The sequence below is a fragment of the Tarenaya hassleriana genome, unplaced genomic scaffold (genome assembly GCF_000463585.1).
Source record: "Tarenaya hassleriana unplaced genomic scaffold, ASM46358v1 Cleome26, whole genome shotgun sequence".
In the NCBI taxonomy this organism is placed as follows: domain Eukaryota; kingdom Viridiplantae; phylum Streptophyta; class Magnoliopsida; order Brassicales; family Cleomaceae; genus Tarenaya; species Tarenaya hassleriana.
Window position 1 is genome coordinate 1,492,099 of NW_010965869.1, and position 18,175 is coordinate 1,510,273.

Sequence of the window (18,175 nt, forward strand, 5' to 3'; positions counted from 1 at the left end):
ACATATATATATATATATATATATATATATATATATATTTATACATATACATATATATGTATATTTATATTAAATTAAATATATTTATTTATGTACGTATGTTTATATGCATGTATATGTGTGTGTATGTATGTATGCATGCATGTATGTATGTATATAGGTGTAAATGCATTTATATTATATATGTATTTATGGATGTATGTATATGTAAAATAGTAAAATATAGTTTATCATTTGGAATTTTAATTTAACTTTAAAATTTGTTTAATTTCTAAAAATAAAAAATATTAAAAACATATATATCTCCCATTCAAATTCTCATTCATAAGATTTTTTTCTTTTATAATTTTTGTTTAATCAAATTCAGATATATATATTGATTTCTTTACTTAAATAAATTCCTTCTATTTTTTTATTTTTTTACGTTTCCAGTTTTAATATTTCTGTTTCACTTGATCTTATTACTATACCATCATAAGATATTTTTAAATCATACGGATCATTTTTTGGAAGTTTAATGTGTCAAATTTGGTCAAATATACTAAATTTTATCCGGAAATTTTAGTTTTTTTAACAATGACTTTTTTTATGTTAAAATATTTGTAGATCTTATTCGATGTAAACAAATTACATTTTTCACATTCTTATATAAGTTAGATTTGATTTTGCATACTATTAATAATTTAATTTATTCTATTGAAAATGATTTACTGGTCGCAATCACCAAAGAGTCAAAGACGAAAGATTAGATTTAAAAAAATATATTTAAATTGGTATTCAGAACATGCATTTATCAGAAAGCCTATTTAAAATGCATCGTAGAGAGGGCCTCAATCCCCTCACCGCATAGTAACATTAGAGAAGCTGAGTTCTGTTTCTGCAGAACCAAAGCATAGAACACCATGCAGATCCCATACGGCGCCGTTTTCGTCCTCATCGCTCTGCTCTCCCTTCTGCGGTTCATCAAGTCCAAACCGCCGGCGAGAGCTCCACCGTTGCCGCCGGGACCTCGGGGCCTTCCGATCGTCGGAAACCTTCCCTTCCTCAAACCAGACCTCCACGTCTACTTTCAGGGTCTCGCCCTAAAATATGGTCCCATCTTCAAACTCCGACTCGGCGCCAAACTCGCCGTCGTCGTCACGTCTCCGGCGGTGGCGCGTGAGATGTTTAAAATCCATGACGTCATCTTCGCGAACCGCGAAGCCACCACCACGGCCCTCATCGCCGTTTACGGCGGGGGGGGCTTAATGCCGGAAACCTTCCCTTCCTCAAACCAGACCTCCACGTCTACTTTCAGGGTCTCGCCCTAAAATATGGTCCCATCTTCAAACTCCGACTCGGCGCCAAACTCGCCGTCGTCGTCACGTCTCCGGCGGTGGCGCGTGAGATGTTTAAAATCCATGACGTCATCTTCGCGAACCGCGAAGCCACCACCACGGCCCTCATCGCCGTTTACGGCGGTGGTGACTTAATGCTTTCTCCGTACGGACCGCAGTGGCGGATGCTGAGGAAAGTGTGCGTCCACAAGTTGTTGACCAAAGCCACGTTGGATTCATCGAACGGACTCCGCCACCGTGAGATCCGACAAACAGTCCGGTATTTGGGGGATAGAGCCCGGGTCGGGTCACCGGTAAACATCGGAGAGCAGATGTTCGGGACAATATTGAACGTCGTGACCCAGATGCTCTGGGGCGCGACGGTTCTGAGCGAAGAGAGAGAGAAAATTGCGGCAGAGTTCAGAGAATTAGTGTCGGAGATCGTCAGTTTAACGTCCCGACCCAACATTTCTGATTTTTTTCCCGGTTTAAGCCGTTTCGATTTACAAGGTTTGGCTAAACAGATGCGTGGACTGATCCAACGGTTAGACCGGATGTTTGATCCGATCATCGATCAACGGCTGAGAATGATTGGCCTTGGTCAGAACGATGCCGATGATTTTTTGCAAGTCTTGTTGAAGTTGAGGGAAGAAGATGAGACGACACCATTGTCGCTCTCCCACGTCAAGGCCTTGCTCATGGTATTCTAATATTATATATGCGAATCAACAAACAACTATTATGCCGTACAAAACTACAAGTTTTTTATATTTAGGGTTTCTGTTGTTGTTATTAGGACATGGTTCTCGCCGGCACAGAGACATCCTCGAACACAATAGAGTTTGCCATGGCCGAGCTTATAAGCAAGCCTAAGATAATGAAGAGAGTTCAAGAAGAACTAGACGAAGTTGTAGGAGACGACAAGAGGGTCGAAGAACATCACATCTCTGAACTTCCATATTTACTGGCGGTCGTGAAAGAGTCCCTTAGGCTTCATCCGGTGGCTCCTATCCTCTTCCCTCACCGGTCCAGCCAAACCACCGTTATCGCCGGCTACACCATCCCCAAAGACACTACCGTTTTCTTCAACATGTGGGCGATCCAGAGAGATCCAAGCTTGTGGGATGATCCACTGGAGTTCAACCCTGACAGATTCCTTGATAAATCATTTGAATTCAACGGAGAAGATTGCAGTTATTTACCTTTCGGGTCTGGCCGGAGAATATGCGCAGGGATAGCCCTGGCTGAGAGGACTGTTTTGTACAATCTGGCAACTCTTTTGCATTTATTCGATTGGGAGGCTCCGGGAGGACATGAACTGGTGATTGAAGAGAAGTTCGGGACTGCGTTAAGGCTGAAGAATCCGCTTGTGGCTGTACCTGTGCCTAGGTTGTCTGATCCGAGTCTTTATCTACGTTAGAATAAGTTTATTTTACTCTCTAATAATTACCTACTTGGGACCTATATGACGTAATAAGATGCATGTGATTCTCACTCTTTCTCTATCCTCATATAATAAAGTTCATATAGAAATCGCAAATGTCCCTCTTCACCTTTGATTCTTCTGATCTAATACGATGTGATGACGTTCTTGTAACCACACGATCCTTTTGTTTTGTGTGTTTTTGTGCGTTTTCAAGAAAATTTTTTAACACATTCCATTAAAATCATATATAGTGTTTAATGTGTAGAGATTTCGCAATGAAAGTAACAATAAGTATCATGAACTAACCTAAGTTTTTTGTTGGTTTGATTTTGATAATCCGAAAATTCATAGCCCAACTACAATTTCCAGAGGGTTGGAAAAACTCATGTATAGTGTTTAAAATCATATATAGTGTTTAAAATCATATATAGTGTTTAATATCTCTCTAAATGAGAGTTCGAAACTGGATTGGGAAGTAGTTTTGCACCCTTTTTTTCGTATTGATTCACTTAATCTTGAGTATAATTGACCTAAGTTATTAATGAAAATAGATCTGGCATAGAGATTCCCGTGTATCAACATAAAATAATCCATATTATTTTTCCAAAATCGTGGGTTTGGTTTAAAATCCGTGAAGCTGTTAAAATATATAACAAAAAAGCCCCTCAAACTTGTGAACTTAAATAATAATACATGTATTTGTATATTTTGTCCACCAAAAAAACACTAAAGGCGTAAACTGTTTACAAAACAAAACAAAAAAATTTACAGAAATGTATACATTTATATATACCCACACCTATACATACATATGCACATACGTATATATACACATATGCATAGACATATAAGTGTACATACGTATTTTATATACACATGCATATATATATATACACACGCATGTTTATGCGTATGTATATGTGAATATATATACATGGAGATTCCCGCGCCTTAATGTAAAATAATACATTTTATTTTTCCAAAATCATGGGCTTGGTTTATCGAGAAAGGAACTTTATCTGAGTGCGTGAGCCGTGAGTGTACCAGCCCTTTTGTGGATTATTGGGTTCGCTGCTCAGGCTACTTGTTTTGTACTGCCTGCGAATACCATCTAAGTTTATTTTGGATGCCCGTAAGCGATTTGTAGGGGGCAAAGAAAGGAAAGGGTTATTTATTTCTTTATATTTTTATTTGGGGACAAGTACAAGTGAGAGTGAAAATAGAAACAAAAGGGAAACGTGGACGAGAAAGAGACAAAACAGCGATCGAAACAAAGGCGAGTGGGAGAGAGGTTCAGAGAGGAATGGGGTCATCGAGGAGAGAGGTGATATAGTGCTTGAAATTGTCTTCAGGATGGGTGTATCCTTCTCCCATCCGGTAGGTGACAGCACTCATCCGGTCAGCGTTGATAAGTCTCATCACGATTTGCCGAGGCAAGACATCCTTTGTCTTCAAGAACTCCTCCACCATTATCTTATCCGAAACCCTAATCCTTTTTCGAAACTCTCTAAAGGCTTCTTCCTCTGTCGCTCCATGTTGCTTCATGTACAAGTTTATCCCTGTCGCCTCATACCCTCTTCCCATGTCATCCTGATGATTTCACCCCGACAAAAAAGTTTTTTTTTTTAAGTAAGAGAAGGGCAACAATTTGTCATGTTTGTTTGTTTTTTGCGTGTGTACCTTGAAGCCAGTCATGTCATTCATCAGTCGTGTCTTTGTGGACGCAGCATCGATTAGCTTCGGTCTGGATTTAAGCCACTCGTAAGCTTCTTTCTCGGCCATGTTTCCCATTCCGATAAAGCTGCTTGCTGTGGTTATGTATATCCCAACCTCAACATCTCCGACCTCCATATACTCGTCAAAGCTCGGCAACTCACCCGAATCTTCCCACTTTCTGAATGCCACGTTCGCTCTGATGAATCTCTTGAACTGTTTACGATCATTAACCGTACGTACGTTTCATAAGTTAAAAGAATTTGATGGAATATATATATGCATATATATATATACACATATGTATGTATGCATATTGAAACATTTTTTTATAAACTCAAGTTTGATTAATCACCTCTTCTATCATCTCATGAATACTATAAGATCTTCCTTCCAGCCTCGCTTCTCTTTCGTACTCTCCGAAAATGTCCAACGTTAATCTGAAGACGATCTTCAAATAAGGAGGTAGGTTGTCCATCGCTTCAGGATCCCACCTGTACACATATATCAAGAATTAATTTCCTAAATCCATTTTGTGTTATCCTTTCGATTTTCGGGCGTGGAGTTTACCGCACCTTTCCACACAATCGCCGAGACTTATGGCCTCATCAAGAGAAGCATATCTATCATAAGTATCATCGAGAATGGTGAAGAGCTTGATGAACTTAGCCACTGCGGCTCTCCCTTGCGAACACTGTGCCTCGAAAAATACCCCTATACCGAAGATATAGCACTCAACGATTCTGTCTCTGAAGTAATGTGGCAGCTTCGATCTAAGGTCCAGGTCCTTCCACCATCTGCAATGACATTCGAGGGATTTCATCTCTTAATTAGTGACTCCACAAACACACACACACACATATATATATATGTGTGCATATATATAAGACAGAGATTAATATGATAAAAAAGGTTTGAGAACCTACTTTGCGAGTGTTTTTAATTCTTGCTTGTAAAGTAGCTGCAAGTAATTGAAATTGACCTTGGCGAACTTGAGTAACGTCTCGTTGTGATCTTTTTCTTTTGCGTAGAACGAAATGAATTCCCTTGAAAATAGAATCGGGATGTTTTGATGATGAGGCAGGAACAAGGCATTTTGTATGAGCCTTGATAGATGGGGGCTTGCCCCTTTTGCTAAGCCCTCCAAGTGATCCAATGTAAAATCTACTGCCTCGTCCAATATATCTTCCGTTGTCGTTCCCAAATGAGCAGCTTCGTATAGGCTTAGCATGCCCTTGGCATCGTTAACCAGACATTTCTTAAACTTGCCATCATCCCCTTTGAATCTCTCAAACACATCTGCATGGAACGGAACGTGTATATATATCACGAAAACTAAGTTAATTTGGAGAGTTAGGGTTTATAGTGTGTGTGTATACACATGCATATTAAGATGGCCTTAATTACCAGAAGACATGTGATGACGGTATGTTCTGAAAACCCAAAACATGACAGAGATTGTGTACAAATCGTCCTCATCCGCCGTCATCTCCTCGATCTCCCCAAACGCATCCTTTAGGATCTCTTCAATCTCATTTTCAAAATGATACGAAAGACCGAGGCTTATCAACTGATAGATCAAGCAAATCTTCTCTTTAGTTTCACCTGTAGGAGACATGAGCATGCCCCCCACTTTGGCCTTAAGCTGATCAATCTGTTTTGCAAGAGCTTCCACTTCCTGAAAAAAAAAAAACATGTGATAAATCGATTACTTGCCCCTCACAGATTTTCCACTTACTCACCCAAAGCAATGCTTTTACTATCACAACAGAAGATATATATGAGAAAATCTCGAGTCATTGTTTTATTTTGACCAAAAGGGTATTATCGGACACTGGTATATATTTGAACTGTGTGTGTTTATATACCGATTCATTCACCGAAGCAGAGAGAAAGTGATTGCCCCATGAAGACGGCGGGAGCTCCAAAAATGGACGGCGAGTTCCTTCTTGAATATCGAAACTCAAAGCCCTCGAGACCGACAACGGGTTTGCATGTTTCGTTGTGGAAGAAAACGTTAGGGTACGAGGAAACGAAGAGACTCGGACACGAGAGGAAGACAAGGGTGGGCGAACATGGACTTGAGATCCACGAACATTGAAAACTGTGGCGAGTTTCATCTTGAAATAGAGAGATGGTTCGAGAAGATAGATCAGAATCAGATAGAGGGATGTGCTTCAGGATTCGCTGAAGCATTGTCGTATTTATAAGAAAATTCGAAACTAGCATAATTCTTTATTAGGAAATAATTCAGGTGAAAGATGGGTCCTCTTCCACAGTATTAATTACAATGCTTTCCCTTTTCTTTTAAAATCTTTTGTCCCGCATGTATCCCATGTGAATTTTTTGAAACTAGAGAAATTATATATTAGGATATAAAAGATTCGAGTACAATATAGAAGACTGGTCAAATGTCATCGCAGGTTAAAAATGTAACATTTGTTTTTTATATTTTTAGACTTTTATATAAGAAAATCAGGATTTTCAATGATAATATTATATATATATATATATCATCTCTATAAATATTGTTAATTATAAACTTAGAATAAAAAGTCTCTAATAATTAAATTGCTCTCTAGCTCTAATCTCTATCAATGTTGATTACATATGATTCGACCTAATATTTTCCGTTCTTTTTTACTTTTATTTTCGTTTTCTACCTCCCATTCTATTTGGTAAGTCTCCATACCCACAACTTAATTTTTTTTTTCTTGAAAAGAATCTGAAAAACGAAAAAAAAATGGATTACCTTTGATGAATCTCTCATAGATCTTTCCTATATATCGTCTATTTTTTTATGGCAAAGTTTCATATGTGTTGTTTTTTTCTTAAGGCAAGTTTCCGTGGAAGACGTGCTCATCGAATGACATTAAAGTATAATCGCATAAATCAATGTATCGAATCTTGTGCATTAAAGCTCATTTAAGTATTTCATATACATAGCGGTTCATTCATTGAAACAATGGTACGTAATGGATAAAGACCATCTTCATGGTCGAAACTCTAAACCTTTAGAGGAAATATTTTGAAGTTTTCGCAGAAGATACAATTCGAAAATGTAGTCATGTGATTATGAAATAATTAAGGTGGAGATGTGCGATGGTTGACAGAAGTGTTTTACAACGAGCGTAAAGTACTTATAAATAAAGATAATAAACATATAGAATTAATTAAAGGTGCTCATTACAAAGAAGAAAAACAAAAAGATTATTTTTTCACCAAATACGCGTATAGAATTAATTAAAAACCCATATAAAATGAAGAAAAAATAAACAATTGTCGACTTGTTTAATTATTTTGTTTTTTCTTTGGGAAAGATTATAATTTCTTTCTATTCATCACGTTTCCGGTAGGTGATCATATATATAATATAAATATCATTACTTAATCAGGAAATAATTAAGGTGGAGATAGGCGATGGTCGCCTCTATTATTTCCCTTTTCTTATCCAAGTTTTTTGTTCTCCTTCTGCATGCATGCTTGATGCCACGTGAATTTTTGAAAATAAAATTAAATCCTTGATCAGATGAGGGGCAATTTAGTAATTGTAATATTTTGATTTCTATTCTAGGTTTCTTGGCCAATCTGTAATCTTCGAGTTTGTCCGTGTGCGAATTAATCGAACCGCCAAAAACCGAGGAACTCGTAATTCTAATGTCCGTGTGCGCGTGTGTCTGTATCTGACTCGGATTTCTTGGTTCTTTGCGGTTCATATGGCTCGCTAATTTCTTGAACAAGTATGAGAGAGACGCGGGTCATTTATATAAATCAATTAAAAACTGTCTATAACAATATAATTTATGCTAGTTTTAAATAAATCATTTTAATATTTCATCTTATTTAAGAAGCTTTCAAATAACTAAAAAAGATCTCGATAAAATTCAGTCAATTCCATCAATTTTAACATATTAAATCCTCGAAATGAATCTAAATTGTTAGAAACCGAAATGCTAATAAGAAATTACGAATTTAGTATGGTTTGATTCCTGGTTTGGTTCATTTTGGATCTGTCCTGGTTTATGTTTGGTTTAATTTCTGGATCTCGGTTTGATTTAATCTCTAGCTTGATTTCTGGTTTAGCCTTATCTTTAAGTTTGATTTCTCTAATGTCAAGTTTAATCTGATTTTTTATTCGGCTTATTTTAATTTCTTATTTCTTTATCTTGGGTTGATTTCTGAGCGGTTTATATCAAATCTTGGTTTCTAAGTTGGTTTACATCAATTTCTCGGTTTAAACTCAAAATTTCTCCGATCAATTATCCATTTTATATCTGCGATTTCATGAAAAATAAATTTATCGATTTAGTCTTATTATTCTTCAAATTCATTTTCTGAATTGAGACGTCTTTTTCAATTGATGTATTTACAATCGTGTCTCCGTTTTTCGTTCGATCGATGCCATTTTCATTTTTTTTATTTTCTGATTCTTTTTGTAAAAAATAAAAATAGGAAAAGGGTGCAACACAGATATGGTTCCCCGATATTATTTAGCTATTTTTTTTTATTTCATCTAGAAATCTTAGTAATTTTTTCCTTTTCATCAAGTTGTAATCTTAAACTTGGGATTAAAGCGATATTATTGTTGTATCAAGTTGTAATCTCGTCGAAAATATTATTTTACAGGAATTAGGTTTTATATACGTATCATATGAAGTATTCATTATTTTGTAATATTATTTTATTATAATTAAAAATAATACGAGTTAATTAATGACAAATTAGAAAAATAAAAATAAAAATGTGTCGACTTGCTTCATTGAATTTTTTATGCAGAAAATTTATCATTTCTTTTTATTCATCACGTGTTATATATATATATAATTAATTAATTAAAGACAAGGTGGGCGGTGGTGGATGCGTTCATTGAAAACGTTTTCTTTTCTTTTTTTCTTTTTTGATGAAAATTGAAAACGTTTTCTTATTCTATGCATGCATGCCATGCGAATTTTTATACTAAAATAATTACTCGACAAGGAAATTATCGACATGGAAAAGGCGCGCTTTATGATCTTATTCAAATAATCAAAAAAGATTTTCAAATCTTTCAAAGCTAGCTTTTTATATAACCGTTAATTCCAAAAAACTACACCAAATTGTAAATTTTTTGTATAATAATATCCAAATTGAAATCTAATTAACACTTTGATTCAAAAATGTTTGCCAAATCGATACCCAAAATGTGACGATGTTAATTTTTTGTCTCTGTCGCCACGTCAATGGATATGCGAGTGTTACACGGATTGGATTAATTTCAAAAAAATACTTCAATTTTTTCTAAACATTCATCCTAATTATAATTAATTTGAATATATCTAAATTTGTAAGCATCTGTCAAATTGATACCCCACGTCTAATATGTGACTCAACCAATGTATTAGATATCTGAAAATCGTATAACTGGACAATCTCAAATGTAAATAGAACGTGGGGTTTAAAGGGTACAAAATTATAAAAATGTTACAAATTTCAGTTATTTCATTTTCTTTTTTTTTTGTAAAGAAGATATTTCATATTATAAAAAAAAAACCCCATTGTTGTTCGAGATAAATCCTTCATAATTATCTTCATTTTCTATATTTTCCCCATATCAGCACAAGGAAAAAAAAAAACATAAACCACTTATAACAAGCTATTTGGTCCGAGATACCAAACCGATGATCTTTTCTTCTGATAACATTTTTGCATCCACACTGTTTCCTTTTGCATGTTTTAACGATAATCTAGTCATCGGTACAGATAAGATAAGGGACTCGCACCGAGCTTTCGAGATGAAACTGAATCATCGAGCTTTCGAGACGAGACAGACGTGCGTAAAAGCTTAAATTGTTGCAGAACTTTCGGTTTCAGATCTTGTCGAGCTTCTCTGCTTTCACAATGGGGTTCGCTTTGGCTATAGCCTCCCGAGCCACAGCACGGTAGTTGAAGCTGCAATCGTGTTTATCCGCATAGCGGTGAGACCCGCAAAAGAGACTGCCACATCGGCACTTGAAACCCGTCAACCCGACCCGTTTATTGCACGCAATGCATCGGCTTGGCCCTTCCTTGGGCTTTGCTTCTACTCCTACTCCATGGTCAGAGGCAGGAGACGGCAATGGGGAAGCGGCATCCGGCTCCATGGACTGAGCTTGAACCTCCATTGATGCACCAAGAACAGTTTCCTTCACAGTGGATGAAGATCCAGACACGACAGAAGCAAGCTTAGCTCCCTGTTCTTGCTGAAACAGCAGAGCCTTGTGGCACTTGGAACACATGTTCATCGTAGCCGGGCTTCCAAAGAAACCGCAATTGTTGATACACAGCTTCGGACATTCAGGCGGGTTTTGGCATCCGGTCTTGTCGTGCTCCATTCTGCACTTCAAATAAACTGTGTCACCCCCACGTACTATGACATCAACAAGATAGGTAAATTAGATCAAATTGGACCTCCCAGCCTCATAAATATGTCTAATTTGAGCGAATATAAACAACTCATTCGACATTTCCTTCTACAAGTACACCGGAAATGAGCTCTTCTCGACAGGTTTAAACATCTAAACTACATGAATCGGCGGAAATAAGAGAAAGCATGAATTTTCCCCTCATAAAATGAACATATAAGCGTCATAAACTCATCTATCATCTGAATTGATGAAACCCTTTGCTCAACACTGAAACCTAAGAACAGAGACTGATCCCATGGTCCTAGAAACCGAGTTCCAACCACAAAGGCTGCAAAATATTAGATACGTTAAGCTAACGCCACGAAGCTCCACCTAGCATCGCGCAGATAACAGAGCAGCTAAATCCAAGCTACAATTCCATCTAAAACTATAAAATGAGTTCCCAACATCACATGTTTTATCATCTACTTCCTAGAAATTCGATCAATACCAAGCATACTATATCCGTATTCAGACAAATTAGAGGTTAACTTTGGAAAACATAAGAGGCAGAAAAACCCAGAAACATAGAACCATTTCTTCTTACAATCAAACCCTAAACAGATCCAACGATATGAAAACACAATCACTCACCTGTTTGGCCCGGGAAGCTCTCTCTCGATCGGTTCCTAATCGTTCGAAAACAACAGCAACAAACTACAGCCCATCACGAAAGCAGAAAACAAAATCAAATCGAGAAACACAAAATCGAAATCGAAAACCAATATAGAACAAAACCCAGGGAAAAATTGCAAAAGAAGCGAAACCCACTTACCCTAAGAATCTCTCTCAACGAGATCGTCTGCTGGAGAGAAACCCCAGCAGCAGCAGAGAGCGAGAAAAGTTCTACTTTCACGTATGATAAATCGGCGTTTATAATGGCACCATTTCTACAAAATAAATGGTGACATGTTCATCTTTCATTGGCTTGTGATTTGATTTTTTTTAAAGACCGACTTCAGATTTTTTTTTTAAATTAGAACCTAAAATAATCGGTTTGGCTAAACCGGAAAAATCTGATTTTTTTTTGTTTGATGAGTCATGAGTGATAACAATACCGAAATCAAACCAATTTACCTTTTTTTACAAGTCAAACTGATTATTTTTTTTTATATGAAGTCAAACTGATTAAATTTATTCGGTTTACTCTGTTTTTTTTGGAATTATTTCAAATAAAAAATAAAAAACATTATTGTACATAAAGACATTATAATTAGAAAAACCCATTACATATATAGTTGCATATATATATATACACACACATAATGTCTTTCTTGATTATTTGAATTTACTGAAACAGGTTAATTTTATCCATTTGTTGATTTGGACCAATCATTGATCAACTGCAATAGGAGTTCCTTTTCTAACCATAATTGCATTTGTTGATATCAACGTCCAATTTTCTATGCCACATTCAAGACATAATTAGTCACATTGAACATAAATTTCGTAACGTGTGTATATTATATATATATATATATATATATATTGGGGGGTTTAATCATTTTTTATATATTTATCAAAACAAATATAGAGAAACACCCAAAAAATTAAAACTTTTAAATTAAAACATCTCAATCATTCATAAATCTAAACTTTTGTAATTAACTTCCAAAAAAACTATAGTTTTTATTAGTTTATATGGTTTCGACACAATTTAAAATGTATATTTATTTTAATTTATCATTGTACAAATATTTTAAATTAGGAGAAATATATTTATTTTTTAGTGCTGCAAATATTAGTTTTTAAATGGATAAATATATTTATTTTTAATTATGTTGAGATGGACAAAGCAATAACTATATTGCTATGGTTTTATGGCTTTGGAAAATGCTGTGAGAGTATACACAATATATAATATATCACTAAATATATAGCTAAAACAAGAAAACAAAATCAGAGAAATTATAAATATCTTTATAAAGGAATTACAAGTTCGGGGGTTAGTCAAGGGGTTAGTTTTAAACAAAACTTGGGTACTCTTTTTCTTCTTATTTTTCAAGTACCCATAAACCCTAACCCTCAAGAACAATAACCACAAAAGTCGCCGCCTGAAAATTAATTATCATCGATCTTCGCTGTCCGAAAGCCTAATCCTTCTAACAAAGATTCCTGCTAATCAAGACTTCAGTTTGATCCTGTCACTTCCAACAGAAGAAACAAAAAAGAGAAAAAAATCAGAAAATAATTAAAATAGTTATGATTTTGAACCCTTCCTTGCGCCGCAAGAAACAGAGCCTTCAGTCATTCCACATTGTGAAAACACCTCCCGGATTCGACCCTTGAACCGATTCTCCGGACCATCCTCCTCCGTATCCTCCACCGCCTGACGGCATATCATAATCGACCTTAACCACGGGAAATTCCTCGGCAGATCCAACAGTTGAATTGGATCCAATTCCGATGCCGTTGTTCCCAAGAAACCCTCCTGTGTTGTAGCTTCCGCTTGAGCCTCCATTGTGGTTGTTGTTGTTGTTGTTTTCCACGACAGAGGTGGAGACCAGACCATGAAGAAGAGCCGGATTGCTCTGAAGATACGCGTTATAAAGTTGCGAATTCTGGTTAGATTGTTGCAGGTAATTAGTCTGCTGGTGAAGATGAAGTTGTGTCTGAAGATAGTTGTGGTGAAACGATGAAGAATCGTGAGCGTTGTACTGAGAAATGTCGTTGTTTTGGAGTGTAAGCAATGGTTGATGATGGTAATGGTCGAATGGGGTTTGGATGCTTAGAGGGTAAGATTGCAGCCTCGAACCCGAGCCAGAGCTCGAGTCACCGTACTGGAAACTTGACCCGAGAGCCATCATTTCCTCGCGTTTTCTAGAAGATTCTAAGGCTTGAGCTTCTTTAAGGCGCTTAGCTGCACCGGCTCCAATGGGTAAAGTCGTGCTCTCGAGAATGGCTTTGACATCATATCGGTTGATCTCGAAGTTTGTAACTGCATTGAGGCCTCTGAACTTTATAGCCGCGATATCATAAGCTTCTGCAGCCTCTTCTTCAGTGCCTGGTTATATAACATATAATATAATTACTGAGAAATGTCGTTATGCATTGCTTTCGAAAACTAGTTGCACATGGCGATCAATTAATAGCGCTTACTGAAGGTTCCCAAGTAAAGATCTTTGTTTCCCGCAACTCGGCCGATCCTTGCCTGCCATCTTCCGTGTTGGTGATGCCTTTATGAAAATATAAAATGTACGTTAGTAAGAAAAAGAAGTAGAAATATATGATATACGACGAAGTCCGATCATATAAGGGACCTTGTAACTCCCCGATACATCGATGCACCTCTAGAGAATCCACTGCTTTTCCTGTTAAGGAAAGGTGTAATTAATACACAAGTTGCAAAATATGGAAATGGTGACAGCTCCTAGACCGTTGGACATGAAAATCTATGTCGGAAAACCGAATAAAAACCTTCTTATTGCAGCCACGAATTCTTGTCGTGTCATGTGCTTCATCTCCTCCAACTCTTTCTCGTAGTTACTAATCTGAATCAACACAGGGAAAGGACAGCAAATGATATGATCTAGAGACGAGACTCCCAAAAGTTGGGATATTTTGGAGTGCCGAATAGACATTCGATGAGAGTACGATGAGACATACCGGGAAATTGGTAGAAGTTGATGGTCCCCAGTACTTGAGTGCAGCTAAATCATATGCTCTTGCTGCTTTCTCTTCTTTGTCATACCCACCTGCCATATTTAGGACAAGTCCGATGTCACAAAACAGTTCCCATTTTCCTTAACCAAAGTCGGTATAACTGATGAGACTAACAGGAATCCAAGTCATAGGTACTCACCCAAGTAAACTGACAAATGTCGTCGAAACCCGGATTAGAACATCAAGAACAAAAGAAGCAAATAGTTAGTAGCCCAACATTCAAACACAAGTAATAACGTTATAAAGTTGCAATTCAGGTCACAACCAAAGTGTTAATTATTATAATTAGAAACTAGTTAAACTTACCTTGTCTCCCTTTCCTCGATTGACCTTCTCTCCTACAACTATTATCCCAGAGATGAGCTTCGTACCGACCGGTCCAACGATGCCTTAAGTCGCAATAAAAGCAAGTACCCATTTCAAAAATGGACTCAAAAGATTCTAAAAATAGTTATTGACAAGTGAAGGACATATGCAAATCTATGAACCTTGTTACACCGCGATAGATAGACGTTCTCTGTCCAAAAGTATCCAACGTCCTTCTAGGCACAGCGTCGGCAATAGCGCCGCTATTAGTGCTGCTAGTGTTGTCGCCGCTTGTCTCACAAGGTGACGCTTTCGCGTTATTACCGCTACTTCCCATGGACAGAGTGAGAGATTGCAAGTTGTTGGCACTCTCTTGAAGCTCATAGCTATTGTTGTTAGCAGAGTTAGAAGCATATGTGGCAATGGCGGCGCTTGATTGCACATTGGGCAACAAGCTACTGCTTTGGAAGAAATAATCCGAACCATTGCTCTGACCAATCTCGTTGTAGGCGGCTAGGTTGTGGGACTGGTTCACTACTGATTTGCCCACTCCGAGAAAATCGGCTACCTTTGGAACCTCTCCTCCTCCATCGCCGTGTGGATTGATCATATTCCACTCTGTTGCATACAGCTAGTACTTAGGAATTACAACACAAAAGAATCTGTGATATATATATATATATATATATGTGTGTGTATGTGTGTGTGTGAGAGAAAAGTGTATGTGTGTGTGTAGATGTATAAATACCTTGGCCTTGAAAAGGGTTATCCATATTGTCATTAACCAATCCGACATCGAACTGGGAAGGCTGTGAGGGATGGAGATGAGGAGGCAACGAAGAGTGGGTTGGTGAGAGGGGAAAAGCGAGCCAGTTGTTGGAATTCATTGCTAATCAAATCTGTGTTTTTCCGTCAATCTCCTGCAAGAAATGAACTGAAAGAATAAAAGAAACACGAGATGAGACAAAGACAGGGACTGCAAAGATTGAGAATCGCAGACACGAGAGAACATGATCAAGAGAAGAAAACATTACTTATAAAAAGATTGAGAAAAGATCTCCACTGCTCTATCTGTGACTGCTAAACATCTGTCTGTTTCTCTCTCTCTCTCTAAAACTATCTTTCTCTCTCTCTAATAAATATAGGGTTTTCAAGAAAGGAGAAGAAGATGAAAGGAAATTTATGAGTAACCCAAAAAGAAGTTTTAAGGTTAGACCCTTTCCATGGCTCACTTTAAATGGATTTAATTTTTTTTAGCTTATTAAGATTATTGTATAATCAAACCCATAATGATATAAAAGTTTTATTAAATGTAACACTAGTCTTGATCAGGGCAGAATCTAAAATATAGTATAACATATGTATCCCATGTACCTGTATGATATTGCAATAAAGAGGGACACGAGTGTCGCAATAATTATTAATTTGAGCACTCTCAGTCTCGTGTAGTAAGACAAACCTACAGATCCAACTGGAAAAATCCAACCCTAAAAAGCAAAATATCAGTCATAATAAATTATTAACATATTTAAATAAAAAAAATATAATCTAAAATAAAAATGTCGATCTCTCTCTAAAACTTGGAGTTTCTCTCTCTACCCCACTTGGATTATCGGAACTGACGTCCTCGTTTAATGCAATTCATGACTCCCCAAAGCCCAGCATTCGCACACTCTGCAAATCATCTCTTAGTCTTGCAATTTGACCATTCTACGTAAAGTGACTCTTTCTCTCTCTCTTTAGCCTTTACATACACATATATGTATATGTAAGTACTTGCGTGTTCATGTACATGCCTGAAAACATACCCAGTGAAATGAACGAAGATAATATCAATCTACATAACATATGATATGATCAAATGGGTTCAACACACAAGTCATGTTGTAGATCCCCGGGTTCTCTCCTCTGCATGTGTACACGGACACCCAATGTTATAAGATCTCGTCCGTCGACATATTAAACATTAAAAGTACATTACGAAAGAGTAAAAGTTACACTTCGTTCAAAATTTGCATTTGTAATGAGAGAGAGAGAGGGTTTAATATTTAACGCTGTTATTAGATTATAGTAGAAATAAAATTGAATAACAAGTTAGAAAAACCGAAGGAGAATTTATTTTGTTTTGTTTTTTGCTTCCCCGAGTAGAAATCTGTTGACCACTTAATCGGAGTTCGCACCCGTCAAAAGAGGGGTTTTTTATTAATTAGTTTTAAATACAATTAAATAAATTAAGTATATTTTAGTACAAAAGTTATAATTACTTATGTCCTTTGCACACTAGAAGTTTGTATTGTGCTATGAGCCAACCATTTGTTTATTCGCATGCCTTTGTGTCATCCATTTATACCATTCCTATTAATATATATATATATATATATATATATATAAACATGTTATTACATTTTATTATAACTCTAAACTTAAGTTACAACTCCATATAATAGAATCTAAAGTACAATGTTAAATAGAGACTAATAAAGAAACCATTTTTTTTTATAAAAAAAAGCTAATTTTATTCACCATTCACAATTTTGAACTACATAACAATATATGCCTCCTATATCAATTAATTATCGCAAAAACATAATTGTTGCGATCATAGTGAAAAAATTAAACAAATAAATTAATGTATAGTTGCAATAGTCATTAATCTTAAAATTTTATGTATTATCTTTACGCATTCCCCATCCACTAGTTATATATATATATATATATATATATATATCAAAGTTATAATTGTTAAATAATTGTCTGGAAAACTTTTGTTTACATTTTTTTCTAAGTTTTCTATTTCAATAGAGAAAAGTGAAGGAGGACAGTCGTGTATATTCGTATCTCGAAGGGATGTAGGCCTGTTATAAGGAAAGTTCTTATTCGTATCTCTTTATTTTCTTTAATATAAAGTTTTCATATAATTAATTAATATAGGAATATTTTTATATAACTCCGTAACAAATTGAATTTCTATTTCTATTTTATGAAAAAATTTAAAAAAAAGAAAGTTTCCTTTTAACGCTTTCTTCCAAACTGAGCAACTCAGAGTTTCAGTCTGCTTCTCATAAACTAATGTTCACAGAATCTAATCTCAGAAGAATAATCAATAACCGAAGTGTTGCATAATAATAAAAATAACACAAGCAATATATCATGTTATTTTAGGAATACAAAATTCGGAAATCGCATAATGCCATTTTGATTTTTTATGAAACTTTCCCGCCATTTCGTAATTTCTTTAATGTATTCAGAAAAAATTGATATATTGTGAATTTGACTGACGATATTGCATAGTTGTTACTAATGTATTAGAATACGTCTTAAAAAAAATA

General features: G+C 36.0%; 4 protein-coding genes across 6 annotated transcripts; 1 reads left to right on the forward strand and 3 right to left on the reverse strand.

Annotated features, from left to right (window-relative positions):
• The first annotated feature begins 902 nt into the window (after positions 1 to 902).
• On the forward strand, positions 903 to 2,774 carry LOC104817079 (cytochrome P450 76C4-like). The gene is made up of 3 exons (XM_010546156.1): positions 903 to 1,141; positions 1,204 to 2,017; positions 2,113 to 2,774. The coding sequence occupies exons 1-3, from the start codon at positions 903 to 905 to the stop codon at positions 2,734 to 2,736; spliced, it is 1,677 nt and encodes a 558-aa protein (XP_010544458.1). The 3' UTR covers positions 2,737 to 2,774.
• Positions 2,775 to 4,035: 1,261 nt separating this feature from the next.
• LOC104817080 (terpenoid synthase 1-like) lies at positions 4,036 to 6,575 on the reverse strand. Its single transcript, XM_010546157.1, has 7 exons — positions 6,324 to 6,575; positions 5,863 to 6,133; positions 5,382 to 5,754; positions 5,031 to 5,252; positions 4,811 to 4,949; positions 4,423 to 4,671; positions 4,036 to 4,332 (listed from the first exon to the last, which is right to left on the reverse strand). The coding sequence occupies exons 1-7, from the start codon at positions 6,573 to 6,575 to the stop codon at positions 4,036 to 4,038; spliced, it is 1,803 nt and encodes a 600-aa protein (XP_010544459.1).
• Positions 6,576 to 10,009: 3,434 nt separating this feature from the next.
• On the reverse strand, positions 10,010 to 11,761 carry LOC104816904 (zinc finger A20 and AN1 domain-containing stress-associated protein 2-like). 3 transcript variants are annotated; one of them, XM_010545924.1, is made up of 3 exons: positions 11,653 to 11,761; positions 11,472 to 11,534; positions 10,010 to 10,806 (listed from the first exon to the last, which is right to left on the reverse strand). In XM_010545924.1, exon 3 carries the CDS (start codon positions 10,803 to 10,805, stop codon positions 10,302 to 10,304), a length of 504 nt encoding a protein of 167 aa, XP_010544226.1. In that variant the 5' UTR covers position 10,806; positions 11,472 to 11,534; positions 11,653 to 11,761; the 3' UTR covers positions 10,010 to 10,301. The 3 variants fall into 3 exon arrangements, with proteins under 3 accessions (XP_010544226.1, XP_010544227.1, XP_010544228.1); XM_010545925.1 differs by having other exon boundaries at positions 10,010 to 10,840; XM_010545926.2 differs by having other exon boundaries at positions 11,472 to 11,506; positions 11,653 to 11,724.
• Positions 11,762 to 12,846: 1,085 nt separating this feature from the next.
• On the reverse strand, positions 12,847 to 15,970 carry LOC104816905 (AP2-like ethylene-responsive transcription factor PLT1). Its single transcript, XM_010545927.1, has 10 exons — positions 15,881 to 15,970; positions 15,595 to 15,780; positions 15,029 to 15,464; positions 14,847 to 14,929; positions 14,680 to 14,688; positions 14,484 to 14,572; positions 14,295 to 14,368; positions 14,138 to 14,188; positions 13,977 to 14,053; positions 12,847 to 13,881 (listed from the first exon to the last, which is right to left on the reverse strand). The coding sequence occupies exons 2-10, from the start codon at positions 15,731 to 15,733 to the stop codon at positions 13,121 to 13,123; spliced, it is 1,719 nt and encodes a 572-aa protein (XP_010544229.1). The 5' UTR covers positions 15,734 to 15,780; positions 15,881 to 15,970; the 3' UTR covers positions 12,847 to 13,120.
• Positions 15,971 to 18,175: the final 2,205 nt, after the last annotated feature.